We start from the raw sequence: 18,073 nt of genomic DNA on the forward strand, positions 1-18,073 counted from the left end.
ATGAAAGAAAAGGACAGTGAACCAGCTTTAGCAGCAGATGCATATTTGACATTTATTGCTATACTCCATCAGGTGTACATCCAACAGTGTATCTTCACTTTTGACACACACCTGCACTCATCATCACACAACCAAACATGGGTAGCATTACAGTTTTTCAACAAACTATAGTTGCTTTCTTGGCATGGTTCCACGAAAAAAAAAAAAATGCTCCCGAGGAATTGACAAAAACTGTAACAGACCCTGACCCCGGGCCCAGTTTCATTTCATTACTACAAAATGGAAAAGGGGTGAAGGTCAGTGTTTCAGGACTCCCATCCGCCTTTGTCGAGGACATTAAAACAAAGCCCATCCCTTGGATTGTTGAAAGGCGGGGTAAAGACAAAAGAGACAGACGGGAAAACTGGTTCGGGTTGGGCTCAAGGCCAGGCACAGTGATTTAGGCAGCTTGGCAGTCCATTCTTAAGATGCCAGTTACACAACCTTCTGCCCAGCACAGGATGGTCCTCATCCTTTGGGATTCGACTTCCAGGTCAAAGATGGAGAACCATCGCCGATTCAGTTAAGTGATCTTTGAAGTGGACTGTATTTACAAATATATCATACACACTAATAGTAATCATTCTAGTTCGAAATGACCAGAGGAATTGTAGTTAAAATACAGCACTGTAATAAAATAACATCTACCTGCAACCCTGTTTGAGTCCCAATAAAACAGATGAACACAAACATATCTCAACAGCAGGAAGTGTGATGTTATGTCAAGCAATAAAATCAGATCTAGTATCAGATTGGTTGTGTTGCATTTTGTCAAGTACACTTTGTTAACGTCTTATGAACAGATCAGCAAACACCAGTCACATGGCCTCCCTCTGGTGGCAAGTTAATGTATGTTACAACTTGTTTTTTTTTTTTCTTTGTGAAAAAAGAAAGAAGGAGGCTTCATTCTTCTCTGGTTGATTAAAAATGACGCATATTTCTCTCTTCGGCTTAATTCAGTGTTCTGTTGACAGGCTCTTCTGTTCATTTCCAAGTTGACACAAAGAAGGAATGGTCTTCTTGCCTCTGTTCCTGTCTTCATACTACACAGTGCCAATCCACGTAAAGGTGTCCTTTCCTGGACTCGTCATCCCCCAACACATCGCAAATACACATACCTGCACAGCACAAGCAGAGACAACCAACAGCGGCATGAGACAAAGCACACCAGAGGATTTCTCCCACTCAGAGCTGACGCAGCAACTGGTCTTACTCTTTCAGAGGTTCTCTGTGTGAGGGGCTAACGTCCGCCACTAGCATTCACCAGACCATGGAAGTCTTCCCAGGCTCTGGAAACAAAAGGAGGATGCAGCATTTCATCATTCACAATAAAACAAACGGTTTGGATGTGTATGTGTTTTCAATGGGAGGCTCACAAATGCATCATTTTACTGCAAAAGCACATGAAACATGATGGAGTCGCGTGTGTTTTACTGATTTTTCTTTTATAACATATATAACAAGTAATGAAAAGCAGCACTTCAACTTATTTTCATTATCAATTAAAATGTTGATCTCTTAACTTTAACATTTCTTCAATAAAACATCAGAAAACAGTGAAAATTCTAATTTCCCAACAGTTCAAATTCAATTTACAATAACCTAAAACAGAGGGAAGCAAATCTTCACATTTGAGAAGCTCGAACGGGCAAATGTTTGGAATTTTTGCTTGTTATACACACACACACACACACACACACACACACACACACACACACACACACACACACACACACACACACACACTTAATATACACATGCAAATGTTATGAGGAACATGAGCACTCTTCTCTATAATTCTGCTTTAAAACAGCACTAATAACTAATAAAGTTTGAGAGTATGCATACATTTATGTCAATGTGCGTGGGAGAGAGAGAGAGAGAGAGAGAGAGAGGTTGAAGAGAAAATAATAAAACGAAGAGACATACATACTTAATGCTGTCTGTGTGAGTCTTGTACTCCATGATGGTGTTGGGCGGGAGGTTGAGGACTCTGCGCAGGGTGTCTCTGATGCGGGCAGTGGTCGCCTGGTCACTGGCGGTTTTGTTCCAGATGGAGATGATGTCCTCCTGCAGAGGAGAAGCAGAGAGGGCATGTCTGAGTATACTGAAGCAGGTGGTGCATGGCTCGATAAAACAGGTGTGTGTCTGTCTGTGGCTTTTACCTGGAAGCGTACTGACACCACAGCCCCGCAGATCTCCTCTCCGACCATGAACTGCTCCCCGAGCATGGCCAGGATCAGGTTCTCCCAGCATCGAGATGCCAGACCTTTCCTCAAACGGATGATCCACTTTCCACCCATCTTGTTGGCATCATCCTAAACACAGGCGGGGTTTCAGAGTGAGCTTTCCATTTTTAAAACCAAATAGATTCAACACATTAGAAAATGATCACCCACCTCCCACATGGGCTTAATACCCTCCTTGAAGAGGTGGAAGTCACTATGGCCTGTCAGGTCACCTGGCCGGATCATGTGACTATAGAAACGCCAGAACTGCTCCACCTGGTGAGGACCAAGAAATGTTTATACCACAACTGTGAGAGAATGAGTCAGCATGAGCTTGCATTCGTAGATTGTGACATCCACTGTGCATCGACATACCGAGGCGAAGCTGCCGATCTGCTTAATGTTCTGCTCGTAGCTCTGAGTGCTCGCTGGCCTCCCTGGGGTGCGTCTGGAGTACCAGAAGGTGTAGTTGTATTGAAGAGGGTGCTCTCCTGCCCCTGGGACCACCATCTGCAGACAACAAGACGGAGGCTTAGACCTCCACTGCTCTTTGAAGCTGCTGCAGGCACACACAAGTCACTCTAAACTAGCTCACCTTTTTCTTGGAGATGTTCTGTTCCTTGTCTTCGTCTTCAGTTTTTTCCTTCTCACTGTCTTTCGGTGAGCCTTGGTCCTGATCGTGGTCTCCACTGTCATCATCTTTCAGACTGGATTTGGTGGAAACACACAGGCAGCAAAACCAACACGTTCGTGTCGTGCATTAACTTCAGTTCAGTGAAGGAGCACAGGATTGTGTTGCCAGTTAAGTTAGCTAAAATTAAGGAGTTGGGTCAACTTTATGGACGTTTTCCCGGTTGCAGTTTGAGGTGCTGTTAAACTGTACTGAACTATATCGATAGGTTTAACTAATATTTCGTGTGCCCTCATGGATATACACATGCGCTAGACAAAATAAGACACTTTGAACAAAAACTGAACCCTATACCCTTCAGTTTTAGCTCGGTACACCTAATAAACTGTCATCTGAGAGTTATTTTCCCCTGCTAACTGAACAGATGTGGACTGTTAATGATGCACACGTACATACCTCCACTTCAAAACTGCTCTGACCGTGAATAGCCTACAGCGCAGTTAGCTATCTGCCCGGACGCTACTGGGGCCATCGGAGTGCAGTCTGAGCGGGGAGTGCGAGCACCTTCCGCCGCCTCTCAACAACTACCACACCGAGGATCCGGGGCCTATCCGGCTTCCGCCAAGCTAAGCTACAGCTAGCAACATAGCATATTCTCCATTGTAAAACGCTGTTAAACCGCTGTTGTTGCGTCCTTCGTTGTAAATGCACCTATGTGTGTGGACCTCGCTCTCAGGTGGGGTTATGAGCACACACAGAGCATGCAGGACCATGCAATAAAGCTGACACACCTCTCTTTTCACACGCAACAGCTTTCGTTAACGTTACGCTCCCCCGTGAATTTGCAGCCACGACGGGGAGCCCACCGTCCGGCGGATATTCCATGGAAACGTTGGATTACTCACGCGTCAAATTTGTTGTTCATTATTTTCCAGGTGGGAGCCTTTCGGAGTCCGACCTCAGCCTCCTGTTTTCCGCAGGAACAGCGGCGCGCACGGTACGTGTACGCGCACGGCGTGTGTCGGTTGGGTTGATGCGCGTGGAGAGCTCAGGGGTGAACACACAACTCTCTTCACTCTTTCGCCACATTCATTCATTTACACTCACTGGAGAACGTGGATGATGCAAAGATGTACGAAAAAAAAAATACATCAAAATATGAGACACATGAAATTATGTTTAAACAATTTATTCATCACATCTCATACAGCTGATTCCCAAACATAATAAATACACAGCAGAGTACCACTCTAATCAGTTAATTATAGCTTTGTGAAAGTCTCTGTTAATACTGGCTCCAATGATTAACCAGAAACCCTGTGACTTAGACACACAGACATGTGTGCGAGCAGGCAGACACACACACACCAGCACACATACGCAGCCTCAACACAAAAAGGACTGGCAGCTTCTTCATATGAACCGGCCTCCTCTGATGTGCCGCATCCCTCGTTTCATCCCCTCCGCCCGTCCGCTTGTCATCTGTTCTCGCGGCAACTTCAAACCGTGGCTCTGTTCAGGTCCAAGCAGAGCTGTGGACCGAGTCTGGGGGTACAAAAAGGGAGCGGAGGGGGGTTGATGCAGCAGACTTCTTTAGGGCCAGCCTGACTTAAGTGTTAGTGGATGGTGATCAGGTTTGGGGACGACTGACTGGGTCTGGAAGCAAACAGTGCAAGCTGGGGAAGGAGCAGAGTGTCTACGGGTGAGGGATGGGAGGAAAGCTCTGGCATGGTATGGCACGGTATGGTGTGGTGTGGTTTGGTTGGCTCTGCAGTCGGAGACCATCCCCTTGCCCCTTGCCCCCTGTGCCTCTGTGAGGACCTTCATGAGAGGGCCCTTTGTTCTGGGCCGGCAGGCACACCAGTGAGTGAATGAGCAAGAGCAGCGGCGGCCCTCTTCAATGGCGGCTGTTTGTTTACACCAGCCAGTCCCGTCATACTTCATTAGCAGCCCAGCCCACCGACAACCTCTGATGTCCTAATCGCCGATGAGTGTGTGGCTGCCCATCAGCCCTGAGCCTCAGCGGTTCAGGATAAAGGGGTTTCCAGGATTCCCGACACACACATTCCCACTAATTCTGCCTGCCTGCCTTCTCAGCCACTGCTGGTACACATACATACACATACATATACACACATACAGCCTCCGTGGTGAGGGTGGATGGGAGAGCTGGCTCTTTCATCATGGGCCAAGAGGCACAGGGAGGTGAGGCGATGTCAGTGGAGCAGCAACAGTCCCAGAGAACTAGCTTTGCATCACTGAGATGTGAGAGATCTGCCGCCCAGAAAGACACAAAAGCAAGACAGTGATTATTCAGCGCTGCCATCTTGACCATGACCACAGTCTTAAAAATATGGGCAGACAAAAGGGAATTTTGGAAAGATCTCCTCAAGGGAAGATTTGTGGTCAGGCAGCTGTCTGCCTCATCGTACCACCAACTTTCCAAAAAACACATTTGATTTGCTGAGCTTTTCTCAAGGTGAAACAGTCTGAGAGAAGGTGCTGCCTAAGAAGTTAGGAGAGTTTTTTGACCACAATATCACATAATATTAGGGCTGCGACTAACAAGTCTTTTCACCGTGTAGATGATTAAAACTTAAGACTACAAAATGTCAGAAAACACATCCATCACAGCCTAAAGTGACATCTTTTTGTCTGGCCAAGAGCACAAAAGCCTATTTACACTGATATAAAAGAGAAAAAAGGAGGAAATCATCAAATTTGAGAAGAAGCAACCACATACTTGGCATGACAAAGGCTCTGTGCCACTGGTGAAATAAAGACTTGTCAGCTAGTGTTGCAGAGTTGTCCAATGAACTGACCTCCTGAATGGCTCTTCCCAGCCTCTCCTGACTTTTCACCACTTTCCTGAAAGAGACACGCATCCATTATTATTTCACACACTGATACAATAGAGACACCTGAAGCTACTGCTATTAGCTGCATACTCATGCTCTGATCACAGGATTAAGACGGAGCAGCAGAGCCTACCTGTGTATCCTGCGAGCCAGGCTGAGGGTGAAGTCTGCCGAGCAGTCGGGCTGATAAGTGGATGGCACTATGGTGTAAGCTCCAGGAGAGAGACAGCAGGCCAGACTGACATCCTGGGTGTAGCAGTGAGGGACACAACTGGCCGCAGGATCCTTGTCCCTGGGTACTGTCTGCTCAGATTCCCCCTCTGGGAACTGCATACATAGTGAAGATCAAATGCTCAGATTCTGATGAATCACAATCACTAGCAAATTTATCAAATAGTACATGAACAATATGAAGATTGTGTAGTTCCAGTATTTTTAAACATAAGCTTTTTTTTTCATATTTTGGTGTCTAAATGACTAACAGAGTGCTTGTTTGTGTCACTGACAGGCTCAGATTGCTTTCCTAAGTGTCTGACAACATTATGGAAGAATCCCATCAGAGATGGACCTTTTTGTTGACGAGCTATCATATCACTCTGTTCATAGCCACCATCTTTTTTTAAAAAAAGGCCTTCCTCTGTAGTGATACTTTCCACAATGTTGTCAGACACTTAGAGTAACAATCTGAGCCTTTCAGTGGCAAAAACAAGAACTTTTAGTGGACGAACTTTGACTGTGTGCAAACGCCCCCAAGGGTGACATTGCAGCCCGTTTCACGCCTGCAGGCTGAGACGATCTACTGGACCAATTCTGAAACTTCTTCTACCTATTAGTCATTCAGTGAATATGTAAAAATTACCCTTCATTGTTTGACTGACCTTATAAATGTGGAAGCCAATAGGGTGCAGATCGGTGTCAGGGCGGCTCTGGTGCAGAGTAATCCTGACATTAACTCCTGATGTCACTGCTGACTCATCACAATCACACACTGTAAAAGAGAAGCACGGGTTCTGCCAGTGAGACAGGAAGTTCCTGCTTCCTCCGGCCGTTCTTCCCTCCACCCACGATCCTCGGAAGTAACTGGTCTCCCACTCTCCATCTGTTGTTAATGGCAGTGAAGGTGCTGGGCTTTTCAGGCCACTGAGGAGGAAACCAATATTTTTATGCTGTGAATAATTTTATGATCACAGCACTTCGCATGTTGAAACACAGAAGCATGAAAGTCCATCTTTAGTAAACTATGTGTGGACAAACAGCTGGAAGTGCACTTGATAAAAATCAGAATTTAATAGTTGATTCTGTTCAAGGGCGTCTTTCAAAGTGACCAGCAGATGTCACTATTATTTAATGTCCATTTTTTTGTGGGAAATCCTGGAATTTAGAAAGTTTGCACAAATTTATTAATTGCGATTTCTCATTTATAAATTATGTGTGCAAATCTATAGAACATGACATTTAACAATACTATTGACATTTAATGTATGTTTAAGGGATTTTAAAGATAACATAACATTGTTTAACGGGCAAACTACCCAATACAGTATTGGTTTGAATCTGAAAGGAGACACAAAATGCTTATTATCACATTCTGTTAATTGTTGCATTATGTTTTGTTGATTTAAGAGGGTTAGTTTTTTCTCTTGTATTATTTCTCCTCCCATTAACTGGTCCTTACCTGAGGGATGTGGAGGAGGAAGAAAAGACCCGGATGAGAAAGCGGGCCTCGGCCCCTGGCTGGTAGGTGCTGGGGATCAACAGGTAGTATCCGGGCTCGAACTCTCCATGGAGGACCACCTCTCTCTCGTACGCATGGCAGTGAGTAGAAGCACAAGGAGGTTTGTTCAACATCCGGCTTAGATTAAAACGCTTCTTCTCCACCTAGTGACAGAAAAAAACGCAAGTAACATGACGCACAGACACAAAAACCTTTTTTTCCTCTAACTGATGGCCCGTACCTTCCACATGTGTAGAGCGATAGCCTGGTAGTGCTGGTGCTTTGTGTTCTTGCTATCCTCGAGTGGCGTTTGTGCATATTTCTCCATGTTTCTCAGTTTTCGATGCTGTAGCAGGGATATCAGCACCTCTCCTCTCTCACACACTTTGAGCCAAAACTTAGGGTTACTACCATAACTGCTGCTGTTTCGACTGCCGCCCGCGGAGTGCCCTTTCATCCACCGGCCAGCCAGCTGATGGCTGTGTGTCAGCAGGATTCCTGTCAGAGAGGAGAGTCATCGGGGTTAAAAGGGCCGCCAAGGAGGTCACAGTCAGTGACGGCAAGTTAAACACGTTCTTTAGCAAAATAAGGGACTTACCACTATAGATGCTCTTCAGGTGCCCCTCATCGTTGATGGGGTAGCCCACTGTGACATCATCAAACTGGGACAGGAACTCGGTCTCATCCAACCAGAACTCGCCCTCAGTCGCTCTGGATTGTAGGTCCAATGCAGAAACAGGGTCGACAGAACTCCAACCGGCCGCACTGCAGAGAAAGTACACTGAGGGAATACAGATGGGAATCCCACTGCCTGGACTTGATGGATGGTTATTATGGTTAGCACTTCAGTCTGGAGCATGGACACACTCCTTTTGAGGTTACACACACTTGTGACTATGACACACATAAGGAAACACCCATGCCTACCTGCCCATCCAGGCCCCTCCCCAGCAGCATCTTCCCCAGGGGTTTCTGATTCTTAACAGCAGTACTTCGCTCCCTGACACCGTCTTCACATCCAACCACTCCATGACACTCAGCGCGTGGTACTGACCCAGCTCACTGGCCCCTAGAACAGTGAGCGAGGTCATGGGGTGATGTCATACAGGATCAAAACCATGCATCTACACATGAGTGCTTTTTTTCCTGACCTCCAGGGCTGCTGTGAGTGGAGCAGCTGATCGCACACTGGTCTTTCACTGGGTACAGAAGGTTCAGGTCCAGCCTTTTCCTCCTGACCTGGTCACTGTCTTGTTCTGGTCCCTGCTCCTCTCCTGAGCCAAAGCCTCCCAAGCTCCAGCGCTCTGCCAGGCCCCCAGTCAAATCCACCAGGGCCTCAGACACCTGCCCTGCCCACAGTCGCTCATATGAGCCGTGAAGCCTAATGAGGATGGAGGGGACAGCAAATGGGGTTTCCAAACTTCACTTAACATGCTGTTGGGAATTCATCAGAAGGTCAGTAAAACTTTCCAAAAGTACCATCAAGACAATCCTTAAAGTTCTCAGCAGGTCAAACTGAAAGATAAGACCAGGATTACTTACTTGGCATAGGCCTTCTCCAACAAGGCTACCCAAAATGCAGAGGGAGAGTGGCAGCGTGAGAAGCAGAGAGTGGAATTGATACAAGGCAGCCGGTCATCGATGATCACCTCTGTCCAGTGTCCCTGCTGCCAGAAACAAAACTGGAAGGAGCCCCTATACCTGCTGTCACCCCACTGGGGCTGGTCTGGAGGCAACACCTACAGAGAGTCACGGACTAAGTCAGTAAAGCAGTGATGGATATAATATCCTTATGACATGCTTCCTCACATCAAGTGAGGCCACATGGCCACTCTGCTGCCCATAATCCAGTTCTCAGGATTCTGTACAAAGCCAGAGCTGCAGATCACAAAAACCTAAATAATAACACAGTTGTTCTCTACCTTGTTCAGTAGACGTTCATTCTTGAGCAAGAAGGTGCAGGCGCAGAGAAACCAGCAGTCTCCCAATAAGCCTTGTTTAGCATGACCCAGGTTGATGTTATCAGGGAAGAGAGCTGGCGACTGGCAGATCTCCTGGAGGTGCGAAATAGACAAAAGGAAGATTATTGAGACATGCTGCCTGAAGACGACTTCGAAAAAAATGAGGTGCAGAAATGTCTCACTCTAAGTAATTAAACTGAAAGTGGGCAAAGAAAGTTGATCTCAATAAATGTTACTTAAAACAGGCTGAACCAGAAGTTTTTTCACACTATCATTTTGTCTATTTTAAAGATGACAGATATTGAAATAACCATACTAAAAGATGTCACATTTTGTCTTTTACTACATATTCCCTATTTGTGAACTGCTGAACTTTAGGCCCGCAGGCACTCTGTCATAAGAAAAACCAACCACCTAATGAGGGAAATTCTTCTTTGGCTGAACAAACCAACCTCTGCCAAAAGTACACATGATCACAACCCGTCACAAAACACACATACAAGGAATTCACAGCGGCGGCATTTCCCCGTTCAGCCTTGGCACTGAGTCTGACCTGTGGGCGTCGCCAGGTGATTTCTCCCTGCAACCTGGCGATGGGTGTGGAGTGGTCACAGAACAGTGACGTGTCCTCAGAGGGGAAGTCCGGGTCCTCAAACAGAGCCTGGGCTCCACACTCTGCCTTGCCCTCTTCCTTCATGGCTCCTGCTTCTTTTCAGCCTGGATCGTTGTGCCTGCTGTGTCAGCGGCTGAATCTCAGCCAGCTGTGACCGTCCTCATTGCCTCCATGTACATTTCACCTAAAAACAAAAGAAATACTGACATTATACACTCATGAGAGTTTGTATATTTGTGGGTTTGTGCAAAGATCTTAGGCACCAAGAGAAAGCTATAGATGTGTGTAGGGAGGTGGAAGTTTAACTTATTTATCTGTGACAATATGGTTACTAGTGTTTTTTTCCTCTTCTCTATTGATTTGTATTATGACTATTTGAACTGTTGAGTTGCATGCGTGATATTTCTGACTTAATGTTATAATAAGTAAAGGTGTCTTTTCGGGGGAAACAAATTCATATTTTAACCGTTAGCTTAATGTTACTCACTCGTGAAATTAACTTAACCATTATTAAAGGGAAAAATAAGGAAAAGCTGTATGAATATTAAAATTTAATGTTAGAAACAGAGCAGAGCATTAATTATGTAGGTCTCCTCTGTTTCTGTATCTTACCTTTCTCCCCTTTTAAGCATCTTTCCACTCACAGCCTTCATTCTTCACAATAACACCACAGCTAACTGTTAGCATCAGCTAGCTTGATATGCATAGCTGTAGCATCTCCGTACGGTTTCATCTCATCATGCTTTCAGAACCATCACCACAGTCACAACGAGGTTTTATCGAAAAGCATGCCACATTTAGTTTCGACTGACAGTTAAACCCAGAGCAGACATGACACCTTGCTTCTGGAGCTGTAGGAGCACGTAAAGTGACTTCCGGTTGGACATCCAGCGGCTCATTCATGAAGAGAATCCTTCCTGTGCTGTTGAACACTCCCGCCACCTACTGTCGGTACAGTGAACTACACAGTGCATGTCCGCTCACTGTGAACCATCTGTTTGTATTGACAAGGACTGTTTTCTAGCTTATTATCAGGCACATGTCGCTAAAATAAATGCAGGCTAATACAACAACCCTGCAACAAACACAGGTTGTAATGTTCAGTTCTTGTTTAAACTCAACAAATTCAGCTCTGTGGTCACTTTGGAGAATATAGCTTGGGATCCTGTTGTCTCCAGGACTGCATTAAACTAAGCAGCCATCATTTTTAAAAGTTTAGTGTAAATATTAGAAACACGGTAACTAAATGAAACTAAAAGCCTTCACAAAGGTGGCATTACCTGCAGCGCTGTTCTGTTAGACTGCATTAGTTTTAGCCGTGTGTACCTAATTAAGTGGCAACTGAGAGATTATTTACTTAAGTGCTGTTCTTATTAGTACTAGCAACCTATTCCACTTAACCAGTTTTTTGCACTTCTTTAGTGTCTTCTATCATTTTTTCTTCTCTTTCTTACAGTTTTTCTTTTTTTTATATTAAGCCTGACATCATTCATTCTACTTTTCCTTCTTCACTTTCCTCCATCTTTTCTTCTTCTGCTTCTTCAGTTGATTGAAAAGCATGAAAAATTTCACAATGTGCCTCAAATTGGAGACTTTTTTCTTTTTTACTTTGGATCCTTGGGTAGGCCAACACTTTACTGTTTGGTTACTACAGCAAAATGAAATGTAAAAACTTCAATAAAACACAACATCAACATGCTTAAATATGTAAACACAGAAACAGCAAATTATTACAAAAATATTCTATTTATTGGCATTAAAGTGATACAAAAATATCCGGTTATTTGACATTCAAACAATGCACGAATTCATCTTGTCTGTCTTTGAGTTCTTTATGATGACTTCCTCATTTGACCTGCTGCGTCAGCCTATTTAGAGTAAACAAAGAAAAAAGTGTTAAAAGAATTTGCAGAGGTTGTTGCAGCTTAAGCTCAGCACTGATGCCTGCTGGGTGTGTGAGTACAGAGGCTGATTAATCTGAGAAATGAACTTACAGTGGCACGGACTCCATGGCCTTCTGCACCCACTTTCTGTCAGGATTGGCACAGAGAAGTTTGTTTTTCACCGTCTTGAAACTGTATTAAGACAAAGGAAGCAGTTAAGACATGAGTGCGATCACAGTCGACATTTCTGTTTGTTATAGATGTGCAGGTTTTTGCAGATGCATTCATTTTATTTTCTTACATTATTGCCTTGATGTTGCAGTAATCCACGTCATCCTGGATAGTGTAGTACTTCAGCAGTCTTACTGGGACTGGACTTTCATGGTACCGCGTGCAGCAAACACTCAAGGGACCTTTAATGAAGAGACATTTCCAACATGTTAGCAAAAGAACCAATCTAGAAGAATACAAGCAACTCCTCGTGTGCTCTCCTAAATAATAACAGTGTTTAAAATCATACTTACTGCTATCACCCAGCGCCACCAGCAGCATCAGCATTATGGAGCCATACACAGCAAGCTTTGCCATCCTCACACAGCGTCTCTTCAGCAGTCAATCAGGATTCTCAAAAGAGATGAACGGGTAACGTTTGTCTCTGGCGGCCAGCTTTAAATACACTCTCAAATGAGAAGGTGAAGTCCCATCAAGGAACTACCTGGAAACACCAATGCTGTAATGTAATTGGGTCAAGCGGGAAGTATGACATGCAGTGTACTCTTTAACCACAACAGTGGCACAAAACCCCCTTTTCTGTGGGTTGATACGCAGGAACAAAGACACACATATGTTCTATTTTATCTTTTAAAGAAGCTTAAAGACGATGAATTCTGTTCCTGTTCATTCTTTGAAAGCAAACACTGTTAGACACAATCAGTACCATTTAAATGCTATTAGTGCTGTTGTTCAGCTGTTTTTAATAAGCAGAGTGGAGTGTAATCAAGTACATTTACTCAACTACTGTATAAATATGAGGTACTTGTACTTAAACTGAATACTTCAATTTTATTCTACTTTATGGTTCTACTCCACCACATTTAATAGTTACCACTTTGCACATTCAGAATTCACACTCAAAATATGTGATCAGTTTATAATATGTGACATATCCTCATAAATTAAATCTGACAGCTGACTTCACATGACTGCATCAGTAATAATGTGTAATACAGTGATAGAGTCATTTTTTTACTTTTGATAACTACATTATACTAATATTACTTCTTTGAGTAGATTTACTTAAGTAACATTTTGAATACTGTACTTCACTGTTAATAGAGTATTTTATGTATAATATCTGTTTACTTCTTGCAGCATTGTTAGTCGCCTCATGGAGATCAGACTGGAGAACGTACAATGAGACAGAATAGATTGACATGAACCTTAAACCGCCTCACAACATAACATCCTGCTGACCTTGTTGCTGCATACAGACAACATTATGGCGCAATAAAGGAAAGTCATTTTGACTCTAATTACGACCGCATGCTGTTTTTTTATTGTATTTATTGTCTTTACATCTAATTATCATTCATATAGATTTTATCATTGGTCAGTTGCCGCTCCTGGTTAACATTACACATCACCATCTTTTATAAAAGTTTGTATTTACTACAAAGAAATGCAAATTAGTCATCGTGGTGATGCAGATATGACCACCAAGTAAAAGTCAATATAAGCATATTTTGTATTATAAAACCTTAAAACATCCCAAATAATCTCCTTTTTCATGAGAGCACTGTAGTTTTGTTAAAAGGTAATATGTAAATGAAGGAGGGACCTCCTGACCCACACTGTCACAGGTCATATGTCACAGTAGGAGGCTGTAATAATAATAATAAAATCAGTGATGGCTGAATTCCATTTGGCTGCTTCACTTTCAGGTCTTGGTGCTGTTTTTTCTGCTGTGAAAACGAGTCTAACTTTTTTATATCAATCGGGAAAGTTATGCTTCTAGTGAGACCTTAAAGACCCCGAAAACCCATTTTCTCAATCAACTCTTTGTTGTGAGCAGAGGGGTCAGAAAGGAACCGTCTGGATTTTCACCACTTTCTATCAAATTTAAACCATTTGTGCTATTTCATGTTGTGGATTCGTGTAATTTCTCAGCTCTGCTCACTGGTTTGGAGTGGGTTGTGAAAAAGGTCAGTTGAATCACAGTCTGAACTCCTTTCTACTCTCTGCGTGGAGGCGTCATTTGATGTCTTCTTCTCATGCACCTGATTTCCTAATATCAAGTTATTCTGCTGATATTAATCACATCATATAAACTTAAGTGCTTACATTTGGGTCACACTGGAAACTGGAAAGAGATCACTTCACATCTACTCTGAACAGGAAGGACGGTCCCTAACTTCATGCACGCATGTGAGCATCATTTTAAGGTTTGTCTCACCGTGGAGGCACAGCAGAGTAAGAGAAGTAACAAAAATTAAAATAAAGCTCTGAAGCTGTGATAATATAAAATGCATGTTGCAGGGAATCGGTGAAGAGTGATGTAGATCAAACATGGTGTGGTTTTGGTGGAAATTTCATAAAGCGCACACACATTGACTGTATCATGACCTATTTTAGTGCTTGCATGCACTTTTTTCCTTTGATGTATGCTTCTTGAGTGTATAATAAGTGTTCCTCTGACCTAGAAAAGAACCTCTGTACAACCTCAGAACAACCGACTCGCTGCAACCCACAAAAAGTCAGATTGTTCTTCAGTGAAACTTCATCCTCACTAAGCTTTTTATCCAGCTTGATTTCAAATAGTTAACTATGATTAAATATTCTGGCGTGGACATTGTTATGTGCATGCTGAGAGCCATTCATAAAGGAGCCGCACCTTTGTAATATCCCATGTTTCACTGGCTTTACGGGATTCTTTGTTAGATCGAGGTGTGGTGATAGAAAGATTGTTTGACCCAACACACTAACATTAGTCTACTGGATTAGTTTGTAATTAGACGTTCAACTCCTCTTTTATATTTCCCATCTTTATATTTAGTCAGTACGCCAAATGATTCCCTGTTTTTTTTCTGTTTCTGATTCTATTCTATTCTATTTTGTTCTATTCATATTCATTATGTTACTGTGCTGAACTGTAATTCAGTGACATAATCTCAGTTATTCTCACCCTGATTGGATCGTCCTGGCTGTTTTCAATTCTTCCTCTACAATGTGATCTTTAAGAGCATTTCTGCATACTTGGAGTTTTTCAAATTGATACCATCTATTCAATAATAAAGACATACACACACAAATAACCAGCACTTCATCTTATTCACAGATGCGTGATATGTCTTCCCCTCACCTTCCCCTTTTATTCTCACGGGGGGAAAGTGAGGGGGGTTTTCTGTGCTGGTGTGATGCTTCCACCTCATGCTTTCCGAGTGGAAATTTCCTGTTTCTCTGAGGAATATAAAAGGCCACAGTGATCGAAAGCTTGTCACCACAAGTCTCTGACTCCACCTGAGGACAGGCAAGACATCAGCTCAGCTCAGAGTCACTGCTGCCAACACAGAAGAAGACATGGTGTCAATCAAAGCTACAGCGATGGCGATCATGCTCCTCACCTTTTGTCTGCTGGCCACACATGCTTCTGCAGGTATGTACTGTGCTGGGTCTCCTCTCCTAAGTAAATAATTGTTTTTTATTTGCTTGTTATTTCACTTCATGCATTCACACATACTTTTCCTTTTCTTTTCTAACCATCTTTTCTCTTGTTTCACAGCCTATCATGGATGCTGTCGAAGTTACATGAAAGGTAGAATACCATTTGCGGCAATCAAGGGGTACTCAGTCCAGACCATCTCAGAGATGTGTCCCATCGATGCCTTCATGTGAGTATCAATAGAAAGATGCTAATCTCCACTCCTCCTCCTCCTCCTGGATGACGCAGACATAACATTGTTTATCACAAGTGTATAACTGTTTTGTCTCTTTCCATTTAATCTATAGTTTCCTCACAAGGAAGGGTAAAGCATGCTGCAATCCCGCTCTGCCGTGGGTGATGGACCATGTCAACAAATTAAGGTAAGACTTCGAGAAAAGACTTAGGCAGCATAACTAACAAACAGCATACATTTGTGACCTGTAAAACCACAAGAGTGATGATGTGATTGCTTCTGATTGCAGGAATAAAGCACAAATGGTTCACATCAAATCCTCGCAAGCACAGAAATAAAGCGATCCTGCTTTTTTGGAGCGACGGTGGAGCTCTGCTGCAGCACACGCACTGTTCTTTATATCTCAGCTTTGCTTCGTTTGGAACAAATGATGCTTCACAGGGCACTGTATGATATTATCATTATATTTTAATGTCCTTTGTTTTTATATCAGGTGTTATATTTGTACATGCTGTAATATAGAAGAATTAAAGTTTTGTTAAAAAAAAAAAGAACAAGTTGTCCAGTGAATGAATGACCTCATTGTAAACTGAGCTGAATTACTACACACATGCATTCTCTGACAGCACAGCACCTTTCTTAACTTCCTCGTGCTTTCACGGTCAAAACCTCCAGCTCTGGAAGTTTTGTGTCGTGTGATCAATAGTTGCATACCAAGTGGTGCGAATGCTGTGACATCAGGAGGAGGAAGTCACAGAGGAGCTGTTTATTTAAGGCACGTAACACAACAGGCATTTCCCTGTTGACACACAGCTGACATCAGCTGTAATAAAGTGAGCTTACTTTCGAGGTCATGGTGTAATGGTGTTTTTTGGGGACTTTTAAACTAGAACAATTTAATTTTTTTTTTAATTACTGTTAAAAAGAACAACATGGACCACATGAACCAAGATTATCCTCCAAACAAAATATATTATGTATCTGTTTGTGACAACACATCAGTGAAGCTGCTGAATATGACTCACAGTCATTTAAATATTCAAATTTTAGGTGCCATATTTTTGGTTGCACCATTTCATCAAATGCATTTTTTTGAGGTTTTGTGCATTATTTAAACACATTTCCCCATCGTCCAGTGTGACGTAGTTCGTCATTTTGAAAATGTTCGAATTCTGTTATGATTTTACGAAACTCGATTTAAACAGCCATCAATGAAAGACTCACTGCCGGCTTGTTCTGTAAGCTGGAAGTTGTGATTATTTCTGGGCCACTGTAGCCGCATGTGACAATTATGAGATATACAACAGTAATAATAAGAGCGTATAAAAGAAGCACAAGCAGAGAAGAATGCTAAAGTGAAGTCATTCAAGTGTCAGCTGCACAGTAATACCTGTTTAAAGTTAGCTCAGGTCAGCTGTTACATCAGAGCTGATGAGTCTGGAGCATCAAGACACCGAGCAAAAGTGTGTTTTACTTTTTACTCTATTCATTTGTGAAAGGTAGAATGTGTTATTTCTTCTTTAAAACATGTTATTGCCTTTAAAGAGAGCAGGGCTTTCACATAAGATGATGAAGCCATTGATCCAGAGGAACCGCTTGAACATTTAGCAGAGAAAAGAATCTGAATTTCAGCTGTACGCACTTTAAAGCTAAGCTGAGGAGTCGTTTATTCCTCTCGTCTCTCTCTGTAACTGCAGAAAAGAGCAGTGAAAGCTCTGCATTTGCAGATGAGACAGGAAGCAGTCACATTAATCCCCAGGAAAAAATAATCAATTGTCTCTATCTGTCAGAGTGCTATTGATTATAAGTAAAATGTTTATATTGACAAGTTATGCAGCTTTTCAATAGAAGTTCAGCTTCTTAAATGTAATTTGTGAAGAAAAAAAAAAAAACCCAAGACGTGATTCTTTGTAGCCTTTCTACAGACTTTGATGAGCACTTAAAATAAAGAAAAAAAAATCAATCACAGGCAGGATGTAACAATGAATTGTCATTATGACATTTCTCCTGCTTATCTGGCCTCTGAGTCTTCAGAGAATTTGTCCATTAATGATCAATTTTTCTCTGTCCACCTTTTGTTCCCCCATAACTTTGTCATGACAACTTGACAGTACTTACACGAGTCAGTAAAACTTTATCTGTACATTAAATATGCAAAAGAAAAACCACGGCTACAAAGTGCTTAACTCTCACAAACGAGATGATTAAAAAGCATGAATACATTTTCAAATTAAAGACAAGCTGAATAAAATA

The 18,073-nt window shown here is 42.6% G+C and overlaps 4 protein-coding genes across 5 annotated transcripts; 1 reads left to right on the plus strand and 3 right to left on the minus strand.

Moving 5' to 3' along the window:
- Window positions 1-29: 29 nt before the first annotated feature.
- On the minus strand, window positions 30-3,905 carry eif4e2 (eukaryotic translation initiation factor 4E family member 2). 2 transcript variants are annotated; one of them, XM_070974990.1, is made up of 8 exons: window positions 3,804-3,905; window positions 2,863-2,974; window positions 2,643-2,777; window positions 2,439-2,543; window positions 2,205-2,357; window positions 1,973-2,109; window positions 1,253-1,328; window positions 30-1,157 (listed from the first exon to the last, which is right to left on the minus strand). In XM_070974990.1, exons 1-7 carry the CDS (start codon window positions 3,821-3,823, stop codon window positions 1,280-1,282), a joined length of 711 nt encoding a protein of 236 aa, XP_070831091.1. In that variant the 5' UTR covers window positions 3,824-3,905; the 3' UTR covers window positions 30-1,157; window positions 1,253-1,279. The 2 variants fall into 2 exon arrangements, with proteins under 2 accessions (XP_070831091.1, XP_070831092.1); XM_070974991.1 differs by having other exon boundaries at window positions 1,969-2,109.
- A 162-nt stretch (window positions 3,906-4,067) lies between these two features.
- Window positions 4,068-10,947, minus strand: capn10 (calpain 10). Its single transcript, XM_070974981.1, has 13 exons — window positions 10,657-10,947; window positions 9,985-10,228; window positions 9,393-9,524; window positions 9,013-9,209; window positions 8,622-8,851; window positions 8,398-8,539; window positions 8,069-8,235; window positions 7,712-7,968; window positions 7,432-7,634; window positions 6,635-6,896; window positions 5,890-6,083; window positions 5,721-5,766; window positions 4,068-5,172 (listed from the first exon to the last, which is right to left on the minus strand). Exons 2-13 carry the CDS (start codon window positions 10,126-10,128, stop codon window positions 5,143-5,145), a joined length of 2,004 nt encoding a protein of 667 aa, XP_070831082.1. The 5' UTR covers window positions 10,129-10,228; window positions 10,657-10,947; the 3' UTR covers window positions 4,068-5,142.
- A 943-nt stretch (window positions 10,948-11,890) lies between these two features.
- ccl20a.4 (chemokine (C-C motif) ligand 20a, duplicate 4) lies at window positions 11,891-12,547 on the minus strand. Its single transcript, XM_070974073.1, has 4 exons — window positions 12,452-12,547; window positions 12,229-12,340; window positions 12,039-12,119; window positions 11,891-11,912 (listed from the first exon to the last, which is right to left on the minus strand). Exons 1-4 carry the CDS (start codon window positions 12,513-12,515, stop codon window positions 11,891-11,893), a joined length of 279 nt encoding a protein of 92 aa, XP_070830174.1. The 5' UTR covers window positions 12,516-12,547.
- A 2,893-nt stretch (window positions 12,548-15,440) lies between these two features.
- Window positions 15,441-16,203, plus strand: ccl20a.3 (chemokine (C-C motif) ligand 20a, duplicate 3). Its single transcript, XM_070974872.1, has 4 exons — window positions 15,441-15,579; window positions 15,706-15,814; window positions 15,933-16,007; window positions 16,110-16,203. Exons 1-4 carry the CDS (start codon window positions 15,504-15,506, stop codon window positions 16,156-16,158), a joined length of 309 nt encoding a protein of 102 aa, XP_070830973.1. The 5' UTR covers window positions 15,441-15,503; the 3' UTR covers window positions 16,159-16,203.
- Window positions 16,204-18,073: the final 1,870 nt, after the last annotated feature.

The sequence above is a fragment of the Chaetodon trifascialis genome, chromosome 11 (assembly GCF_039877785.1).
Source record: "Chaetodon trifascialis isolate fChaTrf1 chromosome 11, fChaTrf1.hap1, whole genome shotgun sequence".
Taxonomy (NCBI): Eukaryota; Metazoa; Chordata; class Actinopteri; order Chaetodontiformes; family Chaetodontidae; genus Chaetodon; species Chaetodon trifascialis.